The 23,122-nt window shown below is 49.4% G+C and overlaps 2 protein-coding genes across 3 annotated transcripts in view; both read left to right on the top strand.

Moving 5' to 3' along the window:
• The window catches only part of LOC127578810 (deoxynucleotidyltransferase terminal-interacting protein 1), a 30,494-nt gene extending 17,134 nt beyond the window's left edge, over positions 1-13,360 (top strand). Inside the window, exons 10-13 of one of the 2 annotated variants that reach the window (XM_052031278.1) lie at positions 6,343-6,403; positions 7,749-7,820; positions 10,233-10,288; positions 12,322-13,360. In XM_052031278.1, coding sequence (XP_051887238.1) covers positions 6,343-6,403; positions 7,749-7,820; positions 10,233-10,288; positions 12,322-12,430 — 298 coding nt within the window. In that variant the 3' untranslated portion in view covers positions 12,431-13,360. The remainder of the gene's footprint in view (positions 1-6,342; positions 6,404-7,748; positions 7,821-10,232; positions 10,289-12,321) is intronic. The other variant, XM_052031279.1, reaches the window with a different exon arrangement.
• Positions 13,361-16,214: 2,854 nt separating this feature from the next.
• ube2c (ubiquitin-conjugating enzyme E2C) lies at positions 16,215-20,398 on the top strand. Its single transcript, XM_052031260.1, is given in 7 exon segments — positions 16,215-16,455; positions 16,932-16,959; positions 17,082-17,168; positions 17,317-17,376; positions 17,378-17,522; positions 19,223-19,282; positions 20,301-20,398. Coding segments are annotated over 7 exon segments (516 nt in total). The 5' UTR covers positions 16,215-16,348; the 3' UTR covers positions 20,330-20,398.
• The last annotated feature ends 2,724 nt before the right edge of the window (positions 20,399-23,122 follow it).

Below are 23,122 nucleotides of genomic sequence, written 5' to 3'. Positions count from 1 at the left end.
CATTACTGGGATTTAGAACTTCAGTTAGTTGCAGACTCTCCCAGGCAGGTGCAGCAGTGGTTGGGTACAGAATAAAGCTGCTTCTATACTGCTTCAAAATTACCAATGCAAGAACTGACAGGCTAGTTGCAAAGCTCCCTTTATTTACATAGTACATTTAAACAACTGGGGTAGGTACAGAGAAACAAAGGACTGCAGATGCTGGAATCTAGATGAAAAACACTGATGCTGGAGGAACTCAGCAGGCCAGGCAGCATCCGTGGAGAAAAGCAGGCGGTCAATGTTTCGGGTCAGGAGGAACAGCACCTCATTTTCCGTCTTGGAACCTTGCAGCCTAACGGCATGAACATTGAATTCTCCCACTTTAAGCAATCCCCACCCCCCTTCCCCACGATCTCCCCACACCATGCTTCTCCTCTTGTTCCCTCGTCTAGCCTCTCTTTTTTCTACCCCTTTTTTTGTTTCTCTCTCTCCCTACCTTTGACCCATCCCCCGGTGGATCTGCTCTCCCCTCCTCCCCGGCACCTGCCCATCACTATCTCTTACCTGCATCTACCTATCACCACCCTGTGCCCACCCCGCCTCCCCTCTTTTGTCCATCTATCACTGCTTGGCTTTTCCCTCCTATATATTGGGCTTCCCCTCTTCCTGTCTTCAGTCCTGAGGAAGAGTCCTGACCCGAAACGTTGACCGCCTGCTTTTCTCCACGGATTCTGCCTGGCCTGCTGAGTTCCTCCAGCATCATCGTGTTTTTCATGGGGTAGGTATAGCAAAGGTTAGATACAGAATAGTACTCTTTGTACTTGCTATACTAATCTTAGGCTGATACAAATAGACCAGGGTGAATGCTGAGATCAATAAATAAGACAGCGTACAGGTCCTTCCCCAGGTTCTGAACGCCTGACTTACGGACATAGGAAAGAGTTGGGAGACTGGCAGGATGGATGGGATGGATTTGCCAGCTGAAGGACTACAGGCACCTTCTGGTGGGTGGGTACGGGGCATTTCCGCATACCTTCTCTCCCACCCCACCCCCTGTGCCACAACAAATGGGGACTGGGTTGAGCCGAGCAGGACTGTCAGCTTTGAGCAGACTGAGTCAGTGAGGCCGGCTGATAGCTGCCCTTCCCACACCTGCTCATGCTCCCCTCACAGCTGTTTCTGTTCACTTCTGACTTGTGAACAGTTCGGGTTACAAACAGTTCTGCGGAATGGAACCCTGTCGTTACCTGGGAACTTCTTGTAGCTGTAAATCTGAAAAGTGAGCATGATTAATGTCATGGAAGATTTATTGAGAACTGGTTTTGATTCAAGACTGAATCTTATTCTCTCTTGTGAATAACCATCATCCCTGGCTCTACTTCATTCCATTTTCTCCATCATGGCGTTCATACAGTAAAAAGAATGCCTTTCAGCTCGTTACAGTGATGCAGCCAAAAATGGAGCTGGTGTAGCCGCATGCAACGCGCTGCTAAAGGAACACACGGAGGCCGAGAGTGCTGATCTCAAAAAGCCCTTTACTGATTCAAAATCACGCGCTTAAATCTCGCTACCCACGGGCCGCTGCGACCCGCGGGGCGGACGTGACGTCCGACTGTCCCCCGAGGGTCTGCCCCGAGCGGGTAGTTCCAAACGCGCTACTGCGTGTCTGCCTGCAGCTCCCGATGGCGGTTCGAGTCCCATGTGTGCAGGCTGCCACACACAACCCACCCACACCCCCGAAACATCCATCGGGGGAGTGGAGCCCCCAGTCTGTGTGGCTTGCCTGGGTGGCCGGCCTTGCCGTCGCAGTGCGGGTACCCTCACTGGTCGCTCAGTGTCCAAGTGCGCCGGTTTGAGGTGGTCCACTGTAAAAGTCTCTTCCTGGCCACCCACCTCCACGACACACGTGGATCCGTTGTGCCGGATCACCTTGAAGCGTCCCTAGTACGGCCGCTGTAGAGGTGACCTGTGCATGCCCCTGCAAATAAAAACATACTCACAGACTCGGAGATCTTTAGAGGTGAAGGATGGTGTGGGACCATGCCTGGAGGTCGGGACCGGTGCCAGGATCCCTACCTTGTCCTGCAGCCTTGTTAGCACTGCTGCTGGAGTTTCTTCCGAACCTTGGGCCTCTGGTATGAACTCGCCCGGGACAGTCAGGGGGGCGCCGTAGACCAACTCCGCCGAGGAGGTGCCCAGGTCCTCCTTAGGGGCTGTGCGGATGCCCAGTAGGACCCAGGAAAGCTCATCTGTCCAGTTGGGGCCCCTGAGGCGCGCCATCAAGGCTGACTTGAGATGCTGGTGGAATCGCTCTACCAAACCGTTGGACTGGGGATGGTACGCTGTGGTGTGATGCAGCTGGGTTGCCAGGAGCTGCGCCAGTGCTGTCCACAAACCAGACGTGAACTGTGCCCCTCTGTCAGAGGTGATGTCCGTTGAGAGGCCGAACCTGGCGATCCAGTTTGCAATGAGCATCCTGGCGCAGGACTCAGTGGACGTGTCTGCGAGCGGTACGGCTTCCAGCCATCTGGTGGACCTGTCTACCATGGTAAAGATATACCTGGTGCCCCGGGAGACTGGCAGGGGGCCGACGATGTCCACGTGGATGTGTTGGAACCTCCCGTGCGTTGGCTGGAACTGCTGGAGGGGAGCCTTCACGTGCCGCTGGACTTTGGCGGTCTGGCAGTATACGCAGATCCTGGCCCAGTGTCTGACCTGTTTGCACAAACCGTGCCAGACGAATCTGTCCACTACCAGCTTGATGGACGGGTGGGCCAGGTCATGCAGCGTGTCGAACACCCGGCGCCTCCAGGCTGCTGGTACCACGGGTCGGGGTTTGCCGGTAGACACGTTGCACAGGAGTCGATCCGCTGCCAGGCCGATGGGGACGTCCTCCAACTGGAGCCCCGAAACGGCGGTGCGGTAAGCCGGGATCTCGGTGTCTGACCATTGTGCTTCAGCCAGTGCTGCGTAGTCTATTCCTGAAGACGATATGCCCGCTGAGTGGAGGCAGGGGTGAGACAGTGTGTCGGCGACGACATTGTTCTTCCCTGCGATGTGGCGGACGTCCGTGGTGAATTCTGAAATAAAGGACAAGTGTCTCTGCTGCCGAGCCGACCATGGGTCCGATACCTTGGCCAGTGCGAAGGTGAGGGGCTTGTGGTCCGTATACACGGTGAACTCCCTTCCCTCGAGGAAGTACCGGAAATGCCGGACAGCCAGATAGAACGTTAGCAACCCTCTGTCAAAAGTGCTGTACTTCACCTCTGGTGGCCGTAGGTGCCGGCTGAAGAAAGCGAGTGGTCGCCACTGGCCCTTGAGCTGCTCCAGGACTCCGCCGACTGCCGTGTCGGAAAGCGTCGACTGTGAGTGCTGTGGATGCATCAACTCTCGGGTGCACTAGGAGGGCCGCCTTTGCCAGCGCCTCCTTGGCCTGCTCGAATGCCTCCGTGGACTTCGCGTCCCATGTCACCTCTTTGGCCTTGCTGGCCATCAGGCTGAACAAGGGTCTCATGATGCATGCCGCCGCCGGCACGAACCGATGATAAAAGTTGACCGTCTCAACAAACTCCTGCAGGCCCTTCACCGGGCTGGGCTTGGGGAACTGGCGGATGGCCTGGACCTTGTCCGGTAGGGGAACTGCGCCATGTCGGTTGACTCTGTGGCCCAAGAAGTCAATCTCCGTCAGCCTGAACTGGCACTTCGCCGGATTGATTGCCAGTCCGTGGTTGCTCAGGCATCGGCAGAGCTGGCGCAAATGTGCCACGTGCTCTTGGTGCGAACTGCTGGCCACCAGGATATCATCCAAGTAAATGAAAATGAAATCCAGGCCACATCCCACTGAGTCCATGAGCCTTTGGAAAGTTTGGGCTGCATTCTTGAGACCGAAAGGCGTACAGAGGAATTCGAACAAGCCGAACGGGGTGATGAGGGCTGTCTTGGGCATGTCGTCGGGGTGCACTGGGATCTGATGGTATCACCTGACCAAGTCGATTTTCAAGAAGATGGTCGCTCCATGCAGGTTCGCCGTGAAGTCCTGGATGTGGGGCACCCGGTATCTGTTGGTGGTTGTGGCGTCGTTGAGCCTTCTTTAGTCTCTGCAGGGCCTTCATCCTCCTGCAGACTTGGGCACTGTGTGCAGCGGGGATGCCTATGGGCTGTCTGAGTGGCGTACGATTCCCATCTCTTCCATCTTACGGAACTCCTCCTTGGCGAGGTGGAGCTTGTCGGGTGGGAGCCTGCGAGCTTGGGTTTGCAGCAGTGGTCCTTGTATGGGGATGTGGTGCTGCACGCCGTGCTTGGGGTCGGCCGTGGAGAACTGCGGGGTGACTATGGAGGGGAATTCCGCCAACACCCTGGCGAATTCGTTACCCAAGAGGGTCATGGAATCCAGGTGGAGGGCCAGTAGCTTGGCTTCTCCGAGCTGGAAAGTCTGGAACGTCTTGGCGCGGACCAAACACCGGCATTTTAGGTCAACCAGGATGCAGTTGGCTCGTAGGAAATCTGCCCCTAGTAGTGGCTGTGACACTGCTGCCAACGTGAAAGTCCAAGTGAAACGGCTGGACCCGAAACACAGTTGGATAGTTCGCGGGCCGTACGTCCGAATACTGGTGCCATTTGCAGCGGTGAGTTCGGGGCCTGGGACTGCATTACGAGTGTCCATGTTCGAGGGGGGAAGTACGCTGACTTCAGCCCCGGTGCCTACCAGGAAGCGCCACCCGGAGAGTCGGTCCCAGAGTTACAGGAGGCTGTCTCGGTGGCCAGCCGTTGTAGCCATTAGCGACGGCTGGCCCCGGCATTTCCAGGTAAAACACATGGTGGACGGCAGCGGCTTGCACCTGAACCCCATCTTTGGTGATAGAAACACCATTGTTCCGAACTTTCGTCTTTTTTCCCCCGTGGGTCTCGACGGCTTCGGTTGCGGGGCCTGGGCTTTGGGGCGCATGCTCGTGGCTAAGCCGATGGAGGCTGCTCCACGTTGCTTACTCTGCCAAAGGACGTCTGCTTTAGCTGCGACCCTGCGTGGGTCACTGAAATCCTCACTCGCGAGGAGGAGGCAAATGTCCTCTGGCATTCACTCGAGGAACAACTGTTCAAATAAAAGGCACGGCTCATGGCCGTCCATGAGTGCCAGCATATCATTCGTCAGCTTGGATGGCGTGCGGTCGCCCAGACCATCCGTGTGTAGGAGCCACGCGGCGGGAGAGTCCAAAGGTACGGATCAGGAGCACCTTAAGCTTAGTGTACCTGTCCTCCATTGGTGGCTGGTGTGGGAAGTCGATGATCTGGCCTGCCGTGTCCTGGTCGAGCATGCTGACCACATAGTAGTACTGCATGGCGTCGGCTGTAATGTCTCTGATATTGAACTGGGCCTCAGCCTGCTCGAACCAAACATGGGGCTGAGTGGCCCAGAATGTCTGGAGCTTCAGAGAGACCACAGTGTGCGAGTTGTTCGAACTCGTGGCTGGTCGCTGAGTCGCCGGCTCCAGATGCCGTCTGGAACGTCGGGGTCACCAATGTAGCCGCACGCAACGCGCTACTAAAGGAACGCTCGGAGACCGAGAGCGCTGAACTCAAAAAACCCCTTCACTGATTCAAAATCGCGCGCTTAAATCTCCCATCCCATGGGCCCCTGCGACCCGCGGGGCGGACGTGACGTCCGACTGTCCCCAGAGGGTCTGCCCCAAGCAGGTAGTTCCAAACGCGCTACTGCGTGTCTGCCCGTGGCTCCCGATGGTGGTTCGAGTCCCGTGTGTGCAGGCTGCCACACTGGTTAAATTGCTCCCATTTCCCACCTTTCCATCTGTGATCTTGTAGGTTGCATTTCTTCAAATATTGAGCCAGGTATCTTTCAAATGTGATCAGGGTTTCTGCCTTCTGCCTTTCAGATAGCGAGTTCGGCACACTCTCTGCTCATTGAGCAAAAGCAAAATCCTTAACTTTCCTCTAATCCTTCCACCGAAAAGCACCAATCTTATGACCCCTAGTTATCAACACCCGTGCCAAGTGAAATAGTCACTGAACAGGCCTCTTGTAGTTTTGTACATTTCAATTAAATCTCCTTTTATTCTCCTTTTGTTCCAAAGAAAACAACCCAACCTTGACAGCCTCCTGTCAGTACTGTAATTCTCCAGTCCTTGCAACATCCTCCTAAATCCTGAGTACTGTGGCATTCCTCCTATAGTGTGATGAACGGTGCACAGTTATAGCAGGGTTACTGTTCCCAACAGAAGCTACACACTTTTAAGTAAACTTTACAACAAATCCTTTTAACTTCTGTGTACTGCAGTCTGAGAGATTCATTCAAAGTCTTGCATTACTGATGCAACTCTGTCCCAACCATTTCCTCTTCTGTTTCAGAGCCTTGGGAATGGGCGGGACTCGTGGAAGAATCTACATAAAGCATCCCGAACTCTTCAAGGTGAGAGCAAATGAGCCTTTGTTCCAAGATGCATGAAGCTCAGTGGCAACATGTGTACTATGTAACTCATTGCCTACTGCCAGCAGTGACGGTCCAATTGATGAGAGTTACAGTTTGGCTTTAATCTCCAACATATCTACCAAGAGCCAGAATCCATATTGCACCAGACTTCTCTATTCTTTTGAATAGTCCACTTTGGAGCACAGTCCACGTTTCAGGATTAAACTTGATTCAGAGAATATTGTCCATTGGAAAAACAATGAGGGATTGTCAAACCCTCAAAACACAAAGAACCACCAGAGCAACGACCCGTGGGGGAAAAGGAAGCCTCCATTTGCTCTGCAGCCACAAAACAATCAATGCTTTAAGGTCTGCCAGTGTGGGTCATTGCTGTTCTTCAAGGTTTCAGTGTGGGTCAGTACTGTTTCGCTGTGGGTCAGTACAGTAAAATGTCAATAATCTGCTATCCAACGATTCAGAAGTGCTGATGGTTCGGCACCTGGCTCACCACTCCTTCCCACTCACCGAGACCCCACTCCCTTTCAACTTGCCTGTTTCACCTGAACATTTTTTTTTAAAAAAGTTGAATTAAGAGTGCTGGAGTATTCATAGAAATAATATCCAAACTTGGAAAAAATTGTGCTATTGAGCCTTCGGTTAAATTTGAAGAAACTTGGAGCCCATTTATTCAGCATTTTCATATGATGTAAGCTGACCTTTTCCGAATCCTTTTCAATAACCTTCTATTCGAATATAGAGGAGCAGAGTTAATGACAACAGTGCTTTCAACCAATGAAATACGACAGCCCAGCTTTTGTTCAGTTTTGGTTAGATTTTGTTTATTATTACTACTTGGTTTGTTATTGTTCTTTTTTTTGGTTTGGGTTTTTTTTCATATAATCAAATTTCTTTTTAAATATATGTCATGTTTAATTATCAAGAGACTGGGAGGTTTAGATTACACATTTTACTCTTTGTGTCTGTATGCGTTAACTTATTATTGCAATCCCGATCTCTTTGTATCATGTGTATAATTACTACTGTTATGTTTATTAATGTGGAAATTAATAAAAAGATTGGAAAAGAAAGAAATAATATCCAGTAAGCCAGAAAATCTGCTGGTCTGGCACCACCAGTCATGAGTGTTTGAGGTTATTGGAATTTTCCTGTGCAGTGTTTCACTGAGGGCCCAGTGTGGGTCTATATGGTGTTTTATTGTGCGTTTAGTCTGGGTCAATGCTTTTTAATGTGTTCATCATTGTCCTTTACCATAAAAATCCAGTGTGAGTCACTCTGTGTAATTTGGGCCGCACCTGTTCTCACCTGCATTCTCCCTGATTTTCAGTATTCTGCAGACTCGCAGGACAAGCACTGGCTTGGAGAGAAGCACCACATGCCGGCCACGGGGGGCAAGATGGTGAGTATTGACGAACCAGTTCTGCAGCACTAATGTCAAAACTTTGTGCAAAATATCCCATGTCCTGGGTTGTTGGTGGGACTTTGTGCGCTGTGTCCTCGTCCCTAAGCCACAGACTTCCAGAAGCATCCCAAATATGTGCCAGTGTTGTTCTTTCATGTGCCCTGTGTGCATGTGGATATGCTTCAGTGCACTGCTGAGGACGTGTGTGCCTTTATGTCCTTGTGTGCAGGTGCACCTTTACTACAATAACTGTTTCTGTGGATATCAATGGATATGCATGGTTATATCTGGCTATCAATCTCCAGGCAAGGATGTGTCTATGCAGGAAGGGGTATAATTTGTATCTGCGTGTGTGTTTGTGTTCGTTGTTACCTGGACAGCTTTGTCACACCTTGTACTGTTCATTTTTTCCCCTTTCCATGTGCCGCTTTCCAGCCAAGATCCTGCACGTTAGCACTACTCTAAGGGACCGCTGGTGGGTGGTAATTGACTCTGCTGACCGGCTGTTTCCCCCTCTATATTCACGCAGGTCAGAAGCTCAAGCGGCTAGTGGGCTTCCTTAATGTGTTCATGGCAAAGGGTGGCAGATGCAACCTTGCAACAATGGGAAGCATCCACACTACTTGCTGCATTACTAACAGAAAGTGCGGGAGATCGTCAGGCAACAAGAAGGGTCATCCAGCTGAAACATTAACTCCATTTCTCTCTCCACACCTTCAGTTCCACAGATGCTGCCGGACCCACTGACTATTTCCATCAGTTTCTGTTTTCATTTCAGATTTCCAACATCTGCAATTTTTTTTTTCTTTTCATGTACTTGGGTATCTTGTTAACGACTAATCCTTTTATCATTTCCTGGCAAATGTATGAAATTTCCCACCATACTCTCCATGCTGGTTTTAAGAGATGGGATTGACTGGCTATTAGACCTGTGTGTGGGGGGAGTGTTTGGTCTGACGTTTAGTAGTGATAAATCACAAGTAAAGACAAGCTGTGCAACACGGTACAGATAATACTTCAAATATACACCATACTTACAATATTTCTTTGAATCACAGAGCAGCAGAGCCTTGGGTGAATCCGCAGAGTTGTTCTTGTCAGATTAAGAAGCCGACCTCTCGCACATTGGGCCACAGAACTATATCTGAGCTGTTGTTACAGCGAGGAAATCCATACATGTTCTAACCTCTTCTTAACAAGTAAACAAACACACAGATAGTTTTGCAACCTTGCATTCCCTAGGCAGAGATTCATACCTGCAATAGATTTCCTGTGGCTCTTGAAAGATGGTAAAATAGTCTATTCTGACACTTACCTGTCCACATCCATAAACATGCATTCAGCTTCTAAATAATGATACAGCAAATCCCTGATAATCCGGCACCCTTGGGACTTTGGTAGTGCTATTCAGCATGTTCCTGGACCATTGGATGTTACCCCTATTGGTGCCCCAGCACACCTTTTTGCCTCACTTTTGTTTTCACATGTAACATAACAGTATAATTTTTCCAATGACCCAAAGAGTTTAAAAGGAACGGTAAATGTACAAACCCAAGCTACAAGCCTGCCCACATTCCTGACCCCCCCCCCCCCCCACCCCCCACCCGGTGTTCAAGACCCCAACACTGGCTCCAGCTGCACTCCAGATTCAGATTAGTTTATTGTCACGTACACCAGGATGCAACGAAATTCCTTGCTCACATGAAGCTCACAGAGTAAACAGTGTACATGGTAATAATACAACAATAAACACAGTGACCAGCGCAAAACAACAGAATGTTGCAAACATAGCAGTGCAGATCCCCAGCTCTGGCCCCACACCCCACTTACGCTCCGGACCCCGGCTCATGTACTGGTTGAATGTGTGAGCCAGATCCTAAACCATCAGGATTTCCAAACGATTAGGGGCTGCGTTATTGGGATTTTACTGTATTTTGCCGTGGAGGGATATAATTTTACCACTGTTCTTGCACGAGTGTTAAACTTGGGTCATTGAGTGCCGTTTCTGGCAGAGTTTACTGAGGGCAATTAAGGACAAAAATCACATTGTTAGTCCTGGTGACCCACGGCATTCTTGTAATAAACTTGCCTTTTAAAGTCATCAGTTGATCAGATCTCTCAGGACAAAAATACATCATTAGATTGACTTTATCCCCAATTTTCCTGTGACTACTGTCCTGATCGATAATATTAATTATTCTGGTTGTGCTTTCAGCTGTTGCCTGTTCCCGCTCCCTGACTGCACACTTTTTTCCTTTTCACCTTGTTCACGCAAGTCCCTCATTCTGTTGGGGAGGCGCTGTACTAGCTGGTTATACCCTTTGCCTGCACAGTCTTCACGTTGTCGGGTGTAACAGAAGATGCAGATTCAATGGCCATCAGCCTGAATGTAATGTATTTATGTCTTAGGCCTACCTTCTAATAGAAGATGACATTCGTGAACTGGCAGCCAGCGATGACTACAGGTGAGAACCTGTGCAACCAGATAACTCGGCATCCCAAGCTAGTCCCACTGAGAGAGGCAAGGGAGAGAACCGGGTGGGTGGGGGGTTAAAAATGAACGTCAGGCAGCAATTAGATGTCTGCTCGGGCATAAAATTAAACTCTGAACCAAACTCAACCTGATCACGGCCACTGTAAATCTAGCCCGAGCCCATAAACTTGTACATTTTTCCATTCCCGACGTGATCTGGATACATTTGAAGAAACTTCAGACAACTTGATTTCCCTGTCTGTATCAGTTTTTCATCTGTGATATTAGTTCAGTTTGTTTGTTTTCCTTGTTCTCTCTCCGGGAGTGGAGACCATGCCCAGCCTGACCTGCCGGACATGTACTCCTGCTCTGCAATTCACAGCTCCCACGCTCTCTTGTCGAGGTTCTTTTGTCTCTGTTCTTGCTCCCTAACTGCTGCCATTGACCCACCAACCAGACAACCTTGTTTACAGACTATCTCCATGGTCGCTGCAGTTTATCCTATCAGAGACACCCCCTCCATCTCCCCCCCCCCCCACAGTTTATTGATCTGCTTTTCTCTCCGTCCCATTTATGATGAAGAGTCTTCAACCTGATACATTAATTCTGTTTCTCTTCCTGATGGATACATTAAACTGTCTTTCCATAAGATAAGATCTCTTTATTAGCCACATGTACATTGAAACACACAGTGAAATGCATCTTTTGCGTAGAGTGTTCTGGGGGCAGCCCGCAAGTGTCGCCACACTTCCAGCGCCAACATAGCATGCCCACAACTTCCTAACCCGTACGTCTTTGGAATGTGGGAGGAAACCGGAGCACCCGGAGGAAACCCACGCAGTCACAGGGAGAACGTACAAACTCCTTACAGACAGTGGCTGGAATTGAAACCCCGGGTTGCTGGCGCTGTAATAGCGTTACGCTAATCGCTACAATGCCATTACTAGCAGCAATTCCAATATCTTAGGGGTCACAAAAAAAATGGGATCCTTGTGACACCGATGGTCCTGCTAACCTGACAATGGCCTGTTGATTCCTTCTGTTATGTTTTTGTTAATAAATCTGTATCCATGTTAAAGTATCACTCCCCTATCCTGTAAGCTTCTTTATGCAATAACTTGTTGAGGTTATGTTATCAAATACCTTTCAAAAATCCAAATACACAGTCTATTATCCATCCTATCAGTTGCGTCCTCAAACCCTTAAGTATGCAAACGTGATTTTACTTTCGCAAAAACGTGATTTTACTTTCCACAAAACCACTTTGACTCTGATTTTCTAAATTCCCTGTGTGTTGAGCATCAATGATAAATAAGAATTAGAAAAATTTCCAAGTTCATTGTGAAGGAATTGTGTATCAAGAAAGTCAACATCCAGGACAAAGCAGTCCATTTGATTGGTACTCTATCAATCACTCTGAACATTCGTTCCCTCCACCACTGACGCACCATTGTGGCAGTGTATACCGTTTACAAAACACACCGCAGTTACTCACGTACACTGCTCTGGCACCTCTATCGCCAAGGACAACAAAAGGCTCAGATTCTTGGGAACACCACAGTCTGCAGTTTCTCTACCATCCTGATCTGGAAATATATCGCTGTTGTTTCATTGTCATTGGGTCTATACCTTGAAAATCCCAACCCAGCAGCACTGTGGGACCACCTGTGCTAGAAGCATGCCAGCAATTGAAGGTGGCTCCCACCCACCCCCCCCCCACCGCCCCCCCCCCCCCCCACCACCTCAGATAGCTAGAGATGGGCAACAAATCCTGGCCTTGTCAAGAATGTCGAGGCCCCATAAATGAGAAAAAGTTTGAATCTATAAATGAACAGAAAAGATGCAGAATTGTAGGGGAAAAGCCAGGTAGTGAGATTAATTAGCTCTTCTTTCAAGCACCCAATACAGGCAAAATATGCACATGGGTGTCCTTCTGTTCATTTGTGGTCTATTATATTTAACAAAGCAGTGTGTTACTGTAAGTTTCCCAGTTCACACTAACCCACATCCCATGTTGCGTTGCAGGGACTGCCCTGAGCTGAGATTGGATGAGCTCCGACCATTTATTGTCCCGATGTGGATGCTGGAGAAGATGCAGAAGTACATGGTGGCTGTACGGACAGAGAAGGAGTAGGGCGTTGCGCTGAGATGGGGAGGGAAGGATGGTGAGGATGGAAGGTTTTATTGCCAGGATTGGCCGAGTGTCTGGTGGTATAATTAGTCCTTTTGAAGGACTGGATGTTCCTAGTTTCTATCACTAGTGATCCTCACAGTACTTGCCTCAGGATTGTCAAATGGGCACAAAGTATTGAAAAGACCAGGGCTGGTCATTGTGTGAAGCAAGTGACCTTGGTCACATGTAAATTGTGCCTCTATGTGTTTGTGCTCTGTCCAGCCTCTGTGTCTGAAGTTCTCTGAGGTGTCCAGTCAGGTCTTGGAGAAACTGCCCTCTGCCAGTGGCTGAGTTGCAATAGCTTTAATAATTGTAGCAACTGTTCCAAACCCTGTTGTGATGGGAGGCGCTGTCATCACATTGTAGAGCTGGGTGGTGTCCTCCACCATGTAAATGGATGTAACCTTTCTCTCTGTTCAGTATTAGACACGTTAATTATCAGTAGTTTACAGGGATGGAGAGGTTGCGACTGAGTAGCTTTGGAGCCTGTATAATGATGTCAGAATAGATGGCAGTAGTAAAAGGTATAATTAAGGTCTCACCCCATCAGCCTGGTGAAGATAAAGCTCCGGTCTGATTTCCCCTGTCGCGTCTGAGTCCTAAGGCTGGAATTCTTTTTGAAACGAGCTGTCTAGTCCTCTGGGAATGACATTACTGGCTTTTAGTACTGCAGTTGTAACCAGCATCAAGTCAGTGCTCACTGAGTGACTGCATCGAAACTGTGTGAGTTTTAAATTGTGCAAGCTTAGACACGTGCAAGCTTTCCCTCAAGTTGATGTAGATCAGAAATGAGCTCCTACCATGCCTGTCTATTTAACTCTCTAAGTTTGGAGATTTGTATCTTTCTTACGCTTGTTATCAATTAAAAGTTGTTTTTTCTCCCCCCTCTCTAAATGTTGCCTTTTTTTTGCATCTGTATGGAGGTGTGTCTGTCATTTCTCTCCCTGGCTCGTGTGATGGTGCTTGCTGCTTAATTGGGACCAGGTTTCATTGGCACAAACTGAGCCAATGAAGTCATTCATTGTGGCTGGGTGTTGGGAACCTTGGTTCACTGCTTCATTTCACCAGCTCAAAACGACCTTCATTAGCTCAAGTTGTCGGCCGAACACAGCTGCAGGTACCTCCTAACGAAAAACACCATGATGCAGGAGGAACTCAGCAAGCCAGGCAGCATCTGTGGAGAAAAGCAGGCGGTCAATGGGTCAGGACCCTTCTTCAGGACTGAAGATAGGAAAAGGGGAAGCCCGATATATAGGAGAGAAAAGCAGCTTTTTTTCTACCTCCCCCCCCCCCCCCTTCTCTCCTTACCTTTGCCCCATCCCCCGGTGGATCTGCTCTCCCCTCCTCCCCCGCACCTGCCTATCACTGTCTTTTGCCTGCCTCTACCTATCACCACCCTGTGCCCACCCCGCCTCCCCTCTTTTGTCCACCTCTCACTGCTCTGCTTTTCCCTCCTGTAGGGCTTCCCCTGCATATATCAGCAATAAAAGCAGAGAATGTAGGAACTGCTCAGCAGGTCAGGCAGCATCTGTGCTGAAATGAAGCACTGGTTTCTCCAGCTGGCCCGGGTAACTGTGAGGTGAGATTTCTGTACAGTGACTCCAGTGGAACTGAATTCTGGAAACCAAGCTGCAGCCCAAGGACCCAGACAGATTTGACAAGTTTTGGGTCATTTTGTTATTTAACTGGTTGTGCCAAATGTATTTGATCGTTAATATTTCTTGGTGTCTAAGCTGGTACTTGGAGTTGCCCCAATCAGGAGCAGGCTTCTGCTGCCGTATTGGAGTCAGAGTTATCCAGCAGGGAAACGGGCCCAACTCATTCATACCGACCAAGGTGCCTTCCTGAGCTGGTCCCATTTGCCTGCATTTGGCCCAGATCCCTTTGTGGTACAAATACCTGTCCATATACCCGTCCAAGTCACTTTCAAACGTGAAGGTCCTCTTTAAATCTTCCCCCTCTCTCTTTAAATCAATGCCTCCAGTTTTAGACTCCCCTACCCTGGGAGAGAGACTGACCGCCTACCGTATCAATGCCCCTCTTCATTTCGTAAACCTGGAGTATCCCTGCAAATACTCTGTGAGTTGGGGTGTGGAGAGAAAAATGTGTGAAAATCAAACGAAAACTTTATTTTGTGGCGCAGTCTTTAATGCATAAGGCACATGACCTTGCGATGCCTGGGTATTAAAGAAACTCTGGTGCCCAGCGTCAACTGTTCACGTTGGGTAAACCACTCGCTGGAGATCCCTCGGTTACATGGGCTTGCGGAAACTTAACGGATGTGCCAGTTGGGCCACCGGGATGTGAGTGAGAAACACAAAACCACATTTGTTCTTCAAGGCCTGGGGCTGTGGCAGAGCAAAGCTTCACCGCACATCTCTGGGCTCTGTCCTTTGTTGGCGGGGGAGTGCTGAGAGTAGGCGGCTCACTGGCGTGTGAATTGGACGGGTCTCTGGAAGAGCTGGGACCGGCCTAACGGACCGGTGTGATTCTCCCGCGACCGACCTCAACTTCAGGGAGGTATTCGGTGGACAACCCCTCCCAGAAACGCTGGAGAACCAAGAGTTCATGGAAATGAGAAAGTAAAAATAATGACTACTGATTAACAACAAAAAAAACTAGTTTAAGAGAAGTTAGTAGACTCCTAGCGACATACAGCACAGAAACAGGCCCTTCGGCCCACCAACTCCATGTTGATCATCTATACTAATCCAGCACCTCGTAGTTTAGAGTGCTTTGTCCTATTACGTGCTCCAGCAAGTAAAAAGCCTGGCAAACAAGGGGAAAGAAAGGCTTTAAGAGGCTGTGGACAAAAATAAGTGGACAATAGCAAGGTAGAGGGAATAATATATGGAAAGATGTGAGGATACGCACTCTGGCTACTGCACCGACAGTTTATGGTCATTGAAGAAAATCTAGAAACTTGTCACTCCAAGAACGCTCAACTTTCGAACCCTACAGATATTGCAACCACGCTACTGAGGCTGAAAGCAAAACATCAAGCGATATGGGATGAACTAAGAAAGAAATGAATTGGGTCAAGAGAAATAGAAACTGAGAGACGACCAGAAGGGAAAACTGAATGGGGTGGGATCAGGGGCAGAGTGTTCACGGAAAGGTCCGGGGGGAACCAGGGGCAGAATTACGAGAAAAGGAGCCGTAGGGGACTTTGGCACCGAAAGCTGCGGGTCAGGCATCGACGTTGAAACGTTAATGTTTCAAGTCGGAGACCTTCAGATCTGAGGAAGAGCAGAAACATTAACCGCTGTAAACCGTTTTCTATATCGATTTCATGGTCATCTTTTGCCGGATTGCTAAAATGCCCCAAATATTCGGAATGAGCCTCTTCCTTTTGTTCCACACCAACTCCGGTCCGTCCCGCAACCCGGGGCCGTCTGTGGCGATGGATACATCGCGCAGGCCAATCAGTGCCCGCCCTCTGTGGCGATGGATACATCGCGCAGGCCAATCAGCGCCCGCCCTCTGTGGCGATGGATACATCGCGCAGGCCAATCAGTGCCCGCCCTCAGTGGCGATGGATACATCGCGCAGGCCAATCAGTGCCCGCCCTCTGTGGCGATGGATACATCGCGCAGGCCAATCAGCGCCCGCCCTCTCTGCCTCTGTGACCTCATCCGCTACCTGGCAACAAATACATAAACACTCGATGCCGATTGGCTCAATTGAATCAAAACTGCAGCGTGATTGGTGGAGTGCCGACGGGAGCGATATTCAAATAAACGGCGGGTCCAACGAGGCGGCCAGAGAGCGGCGGACGGGTCGGTGGCAGGAGACCCGGCTCGGAGAACCGCTTGTGTGGGGGGGACAGCGCCGCAGCACCAGTGACCCAAGGCCCCCGGCCCGCAGCCCGCAGCCACAATGGCCCAGAACGTGGACCCCAGCACCGCCGCCGCCGCGGGGACCACCGCGACCCGGAAAGGCAGCGAGGGCGGCGCCGCCATCGCCCGGGGCTCGGTGTCCAAGAGGCGAGTGGGTGATTGAACCTGGTGGTGGTCTTTGGGGGGTGGGGGTGCATTGGGGCGGGTGCTCTTTGTGGTGGGGGGTGTGGATGGGGGATGGGTTGCTGGGGGGGGTGGAATTGGGTTGGACTGTGGGGGATGGGTTGCTGGGGGGGGTGGAATTGGGTTGGACTGTGGGGGATGGGTTGCTGGGGGGGTGGAATTGGGTTGGACTGTGGGGGATGGGTTGCTGGGGGGTGGAATTGGGTTGGACTGTGGGGGATGGGTTGCTGGGGGGGTGGAATTGGGTTGGACTGTGGGGGATGGGTTGGGTAGTTGGTCGCTGGGCGTGGATTGGGGTTGACGGTTTGGGGGTGGATTTGGGATGGATGGGGCTCGGCTGTTGTAGGTGGTGGGTCGCTGGGGGCTGACTGGGAAGGGTACGGGGTTGGGATGCCTGAGTCTCACTCATTGTCTGGCTTTCGTTTTTTCGCCCCCCACAGGTTGCAGCAGGAGCTGATGACTCTCATGGTGAGTCCTTGGGGGGGAGACGTGTGGGTGGGGTGGGTGCTGACCGGGTTGTTGTGGGGCGTCTGATTCTCCAAACTCCTGTCACCGCAGCTGACCGAGTCCCTGTTTATTTGCCTCTCCAGATGTCGGGTAACAAAGGAATTTCCGCTTTCCCCGAGTCGGACAATCTCTTCCGATGGATCGGCACCATTGACGGCGCCGCGGGCACGGTGAGTGGCAAGTCTGGGCTGGCTTGGGCCAGCATACCGACCCAGCTTGGTTCGGTGGGTGGCCGAGTAAGGGTGTGGTGTGGGGGATCAGTGGTTTAATCCCTACTCCGAGGGCCTGAGAGTAAATGGGCGCTGATGTCGTTTGCAGGTCTATGAAGGTTTGAGATACAAGCTGTCTCTGGAATTCCCCAGTGGCTACCCATACAAACCCTCCCACCGTGAAGTTCCTCACCTCCTGCTACCATCCCAATGTGGACGGCGAAGGCAATATCTGCCTGGATATTCTCAAGGACAAATGGTCAGCACTTTATGATGTCAGGACGATCCTGCTGTCGATTCAGAGTTTACTGGGAGGTAAGGATTTGGGCCTGAAATTGTAGAAGGATCTGTTACGCAGAACTTGTATTCCTTGTGGCAAAGGGGCATACTAAACCTGGGGGTGGGGGGCTCCAGTTAAATTGGGCGTTGGTGAGGCCATTGCTGGAGTACTGGTCTTTCCTAAAGGTGACTGCATTGGAAGCAATCCCGTAAACCTCTTCTAAATTAATACCTTGCCCGTGACGAAGGATTAGACAGCTAGGCTTGTATCCATTTGGGGGGAGCAATTTGGAACACAAGATTCTGAGGGAGTATATTTCCTCTTGTGGGAAATCTAGAGGTGGTGCCACCCATTTCAGATGAATGGGACACTGAGGGTTGAGTGTCCTCTGCGTTCTCTCCTTCACGGTGTGGAAGCAGATTCTTTGTGCTTTGAGGCAGATTTTGCTTCTTGATTTGGGGGTGGGGGGGGTGTGGTGTGGTTGAATGGTTACTGTGGATGTACAGGAATGGTCAGTGTGGACTTGATGGCCCGAAGGGTTTGTTTCTGAGCTTTACATCTGACTGGAGGTTACAACCGGCTGGGCCATCGTGTTGCATGAGGAATAGGGTTGGAGAGATGGACTTTCTCCTGATCTGTGTGAATTGTGTGTCTGGACTTGTCCTGGCACTCGTTCAGCAGCCTCTACTTTCTTTTTTTACTTTTCATCTTGGTCTGAGGGCTCTGGGGGGTTAACTTTTAATATTTAATTTGTGGTTTCCTTTTTTAGATTAGTAGATCTGCCTGCAATGGCTTCCATTCCTTCATGCCAGTGGGACTGAAGAAATTATTTCCATCATCAAAAATGGTGTCCTCAATGGCATTTGGGATCCTGGTCATTAAATAAAATCAGAACGAGGAAATCATAAAGGTTTTTTCTTGAATTTTGATCACAATTGTTCAATACAGACTGCCACATTTTTGAGAATGGATGAAGACTTTGGAGGAGGTGAAAAGGTTTAGTTATCTGGAGAAGTTGGTGTCCATTCGTTCTCCAGTTGTGAGGAGACCTGATGGTGAGGTTTAGAATGGGGAAGAGTGGCAGAGACTGATTCTGACTTTGAACAAACACTGAGGTACATTAAAGGTGATCAAGGGAAGGGGGGAAACCCAAAGCAACTTGAGAAACGTGCAGTGACTGGTTAGGGTCTGGTCTGGACCTACAAGACTGTTCTGCAAAGGAGGGACAATCCTTTGGGCAGTCTGCCAGTAACTGAGCTTTGAGGCTGACCTACTGTTGCTCAGCTGCCAGTTATCCTGGGCGGCGAGACCTTTTGTTACAAGTACTGCCATCGTCTTTGGTATTTCTGCCTTTCTTAGTTTCAGGTGGGGAATGAAGGTGAACTGCTTGAAAAAGAACTGAATGTATATTTGCTTAGCATTTTCAGCACTGATTCCTGAAATTCCCCTAAAGGTAGCATTAGGGGTGACATAGGGGGTGGATACGGCATTGAAGTTGGCTCCTGCTCTTGAGCAAGCTGTGGGTTTTGAAGCGGAGTTAGACACTTGGTTGTCTGGGCAGCAGAATGGTGCCTCTGGTAGGTCTTCCTGTGAGTTGGGACAGAGGGGAGTGGTCCAGGGTGGGGGTTGCAGTTGAAATGCTGGGTCCAGTGGATTTACTGTTGAAGGAAGGTGGGAGGAGACTGTGGTTCCCCTGCATTTGGTAACAAATCTGTTGCTTCTTCCTCTAAAACAGAACCTAATGTACAGAGTCCCCTGAATGTTGCTGCAGCTCAACTGTGGTCTAACCAGCAAGGTAAGAAACCATGCCAGTACTACCGATGGGCAGGGATAGGGTTGGGAGCGAGATGGTCGGCAGTCTTGGACTGCTTGCCTCTGAATGTGGGGCATCTCAAACATTGTACCGAGATCCCATGGTGAAAGCTAACAGCCCTACATCCTGGTTTGTGAAGTCCCCCCTTCATCCCTGCAGCCCCACCCCCCTCGCCTTCACCCAATCAGTGGGGACATATTCCTCCTGCCCCTTCACATGAACCTGTTCTTGATATACCCTTTACTGTCTCTGCTTCATTTAATTTTAAAGTCTCATCCCCTTGGTCTGGAGTTTTGGTTGCTTGGGTGATCTTTCTTGAATCATCCTGCAATATTCCTCCTGTTCTAATAAAACTGACCAAAAGATCTACTGGTTCCTGGGGTTGGATAGAGGAAAGTCCTCCTGAGGACAGGAGGCTGTGGCAGGTGGTGTACACTGGAGACCTCAAGTTGTACATTACTGCCATTACCCATATGCTGTAAAACATGGAGGAACAAAAATGTCATTTCCCCCAGACTCTCACAACAGAGGACATACAGAGAACATACAATAAACGCAGACAAAAATTGTACAAGCACAAATGGTGTGTATTATTGTTGAAGACATCAGGAATGACACTAACATCAACATTTAAACAACTGAGTCAGATAAATACGCCATTGCAACTAAGTGTGCTGCCATCTTTATTCTAGTTCTTTGTCCTGTGGGGGTTTTGCACCAATTTGCACCCCCCTACTATCTTGGGGGGAAGGTTAACTTTTACACAACTGGTGATTTAATGTTAACTGTAGTACACCTGTTTCTGGTTTAAGGGCAATTTAAATGTTTACATAATTTGAAACCTGCCAACAAGGGGTGCTGTTTTAAGGTCCATCAGTGAGGGATTCCTGTTAAAGTTTTGCTCCACTGGACTTCTGGGTGGTGGGAGCTCAGCTGGACATTGTGGTGGGTGGAGCTGGTGAGTGGGGTCTCAGCCTGACCTAATGTGGGTCTGTTACAGAGTACAAGCAACGACTACATGAGGCGTAATGCCCGGCAACTGAAGAGTTAGGGCTGGCCCAGAACTTACAGCTGCTCTCCTTACTCCTGTGTTCATACTCCTGTGTTTCCCTTTGAATGTCTGTCTGTCCAATTATGTAAATGGGTGTGTGCTTATTTTTTTAATTTGCCATTTTAATATAAGTGCACTGTGGTTGAATTTTCTAATAAATGCTATGGAAACATTAAGTCCTGCTGCTGTTCTGGGGGGGTGTGGTTTAATGGCAAGAAAGTCCTGAGGTTGAAGCTGACGGCTAGCACTGGGATACTTTGCTAACACTGAGAATGGTGCAAGTTGGTATTAAAGATTTAATTGAATGTTTCATCTAACTTTAGTAGAACAGTCAGATGTTAAGTATTGACCGGAGTTGGAATCTCTGCTGTAAGAGAGGTGGCAGGGCTACAGGTCCAATTCTGTGTGGGGTTTGGGAATCCATACACTGGTGTTGTAATTGGGCTTTTGCAGGTTGAGCAACAGCGGGTGTTGCTGTGGCTAGGAGTTCTGTGGCTTGCACGTTCCAGCAGCTTGTGTTTTGGGATGAAGGGTGCAAGAAAGAAGATGTGATTTCTTTAGTCACATGTACATCAAAACACAGTGAAATGCATCTTTTGCATAGTGTTCTGGGGCCGCCCGCAAGTGTTGCCACGCTTCCGGTGGCTTTGGAATGTGGGAGGAAACCCACACAGACACGGGGAGAACATACAAACTCCTTACAGTGGGTGGAATTGAAACTGGCTTGCTGGTGCTGTAAGAGCTTGTTTCAGAAGTGGTAAAAGTAGCATGGAGGAGAGTAGCAACAGTGACTCTAGTCCAGAGCTGTTGTTTTTCTCTAACTAGGGTAGGATATGATTTGGCAAAAGTGGCCAGAAAACTGGGGTTTTTAAGAGAGAGCAGAAAGAGGAACAAAAAAAATGTGACCCATCTACCTCTTTCCCTGGAGAAGCTGGTTTATGATGGATGCTGAGCTCTATCCCCAGGAAAATAAGATGAAGGCATCAGCAATAATAAATGGGGCATTAAACAGTCTGATATCTTTCAAGGTGGATAATGAAACAGTCCTGGATGCAAATATATCCCAAGGGAGGAAATAACATGAACTCTGGCTACAATTTTGCAATACCTTGGACTGGAATGTTGTTTACCAGTGAGGTGATGGACCGGGGTATGGTTTGGCTGGTCAGTGGGTGAGTAAATTATTGAAATAAATTCCAGGGACAGCATTTAGAGATGCACAGGCTAATCAAGGACCCATTTATTATGGGAAGGACATGCCTAACTATATCGATTAGAATTTTTCTTAAATGTGAGGGTTGAAGTCCTTCATGGCAGATTGGTCAGGATGCAAAAGCACTTGGGGATTCAAGGGAAAGTTACAAGAATTCAAGATTCTCAGTGGGCATGAAGTGCAGTGGGGGGTCAATGTTGGACTTCTATTTCTGTGATTAAAGTTTAATGATTTGGACTTGAGTCAGGGCTGTGGTTAAATTTACCAGCTGGTGTGGTTGATAGGAAGATGTCAAATGGGGGACACATACTTGAATTCAATCTGGTGAAGTGTGGGGTACATGTTGAGGGCAAGCAAGGTTAATTGTTGGATGCCAGGAGAGAGGAATCTTGGAAGTCCTTGGATCTCTCCTGGTAACAAGACAGGTAGTTAAAGGTGGTTAAGAAGATGCGTGCTATCCTTGCATTTTATTGATGAGATGGGTGAAGGGAGATCATGCTGGAACTGTGTACAACATTGGCCACAGCTGGATTATGGTGCATAGTTCTGGTCGCTGCCCTCGAGGGAGGATGTGACAGCATTGGAGGTGGTCCGGGGTGTTTTGAGGAGGTTGCCAGGGTTGGAGAGTTCCAGTTATGAAGAGAGACTCTCAACTTTCTGTCCTTGGAACAAGAGTCTGGGGCATTTTGAGACTCTGAAGCCGAGAGAAGGAATAATCTATTCACTGTGGCAGAAAGATCAGTAACCGGGGCAACTGTATACTAATTGGACGGTGGAGTTGAGAAATGAGGCAGTGGTCTGGATCTCGCCTGAAAGGACGTGAAGGCAAAAGCTTCCAGCAAAGCCTGAACGAGCCGTTGAAGAGCTGTGACCTGCAGGAATACAGAGCTGGAAAGAGGAACTAACCAAAGAAACTTCACTTTGGACCAACACTGGCCCAGCAAGCCATTTCCTGCGCTGCGAATTAGCCATACAGTGAATGCTAACCTCTTATTCTCATGGCTGCTGTCATGGACACCCTATGCTCTGGGATTCTCTCTACTTTTTCTTTCTCTCTCAAAGATCCTCAGTAAATTCTTCCTCTTTGCCTGGTTCTGTGCACCCTCTGGTTCAGTGTCACTTGTCCATTTGTTAATTCTCCTGCCAGGCTCCTTTAGATTTCACCCTGTTATAACCTCAAGAATTACACCCTCGTGTGCAAATCCGCCTCTGCTTTTCCATTAATGATCCCTTGCTGGAGCCTCCCGCCTCATTCATCCTGCCCCACGCAAATTGCCCCTGTATCAATAATATTAAACCGAAATACCCAGCAGGTCTGGCAGCAGCCGTGGAGGGAGAAATTCTGAGTTAATGTTACAGGTGGACGATCTCACGTTAGAACTGGCCAGTTGGGATGTGAATGGAAAGGCTGGTTATCGGTGATTGTTGAACGTGCCCAGATGGGAGATGAGGTGCTGCACCAAATCCGGAAGGCCACTAGGTGGCAGCCTCAGATCATCTCGAGGTTTGGGAGTTGGGGCGTGTGGGGGAGACATTGTAAATGCCAACACCTATTTGA

This window comes from Pristis pectinata, chromosome 16, assembly GCF_009764475.1.
Source record: "Pristis pectinata isolate sPriPec2 chromosome 16, sPriPec2.1.pri, whole genome shotgun sequence".
NCBI lineage: Eukaryota > Metazoa > Chordata > Chondrichthyes > Rhinopristiformes > Pristidae > Pristis > Pristis pectinata.
This window is presented reverse-complemented; position numbering and strand designations above follow the sequence as displayed.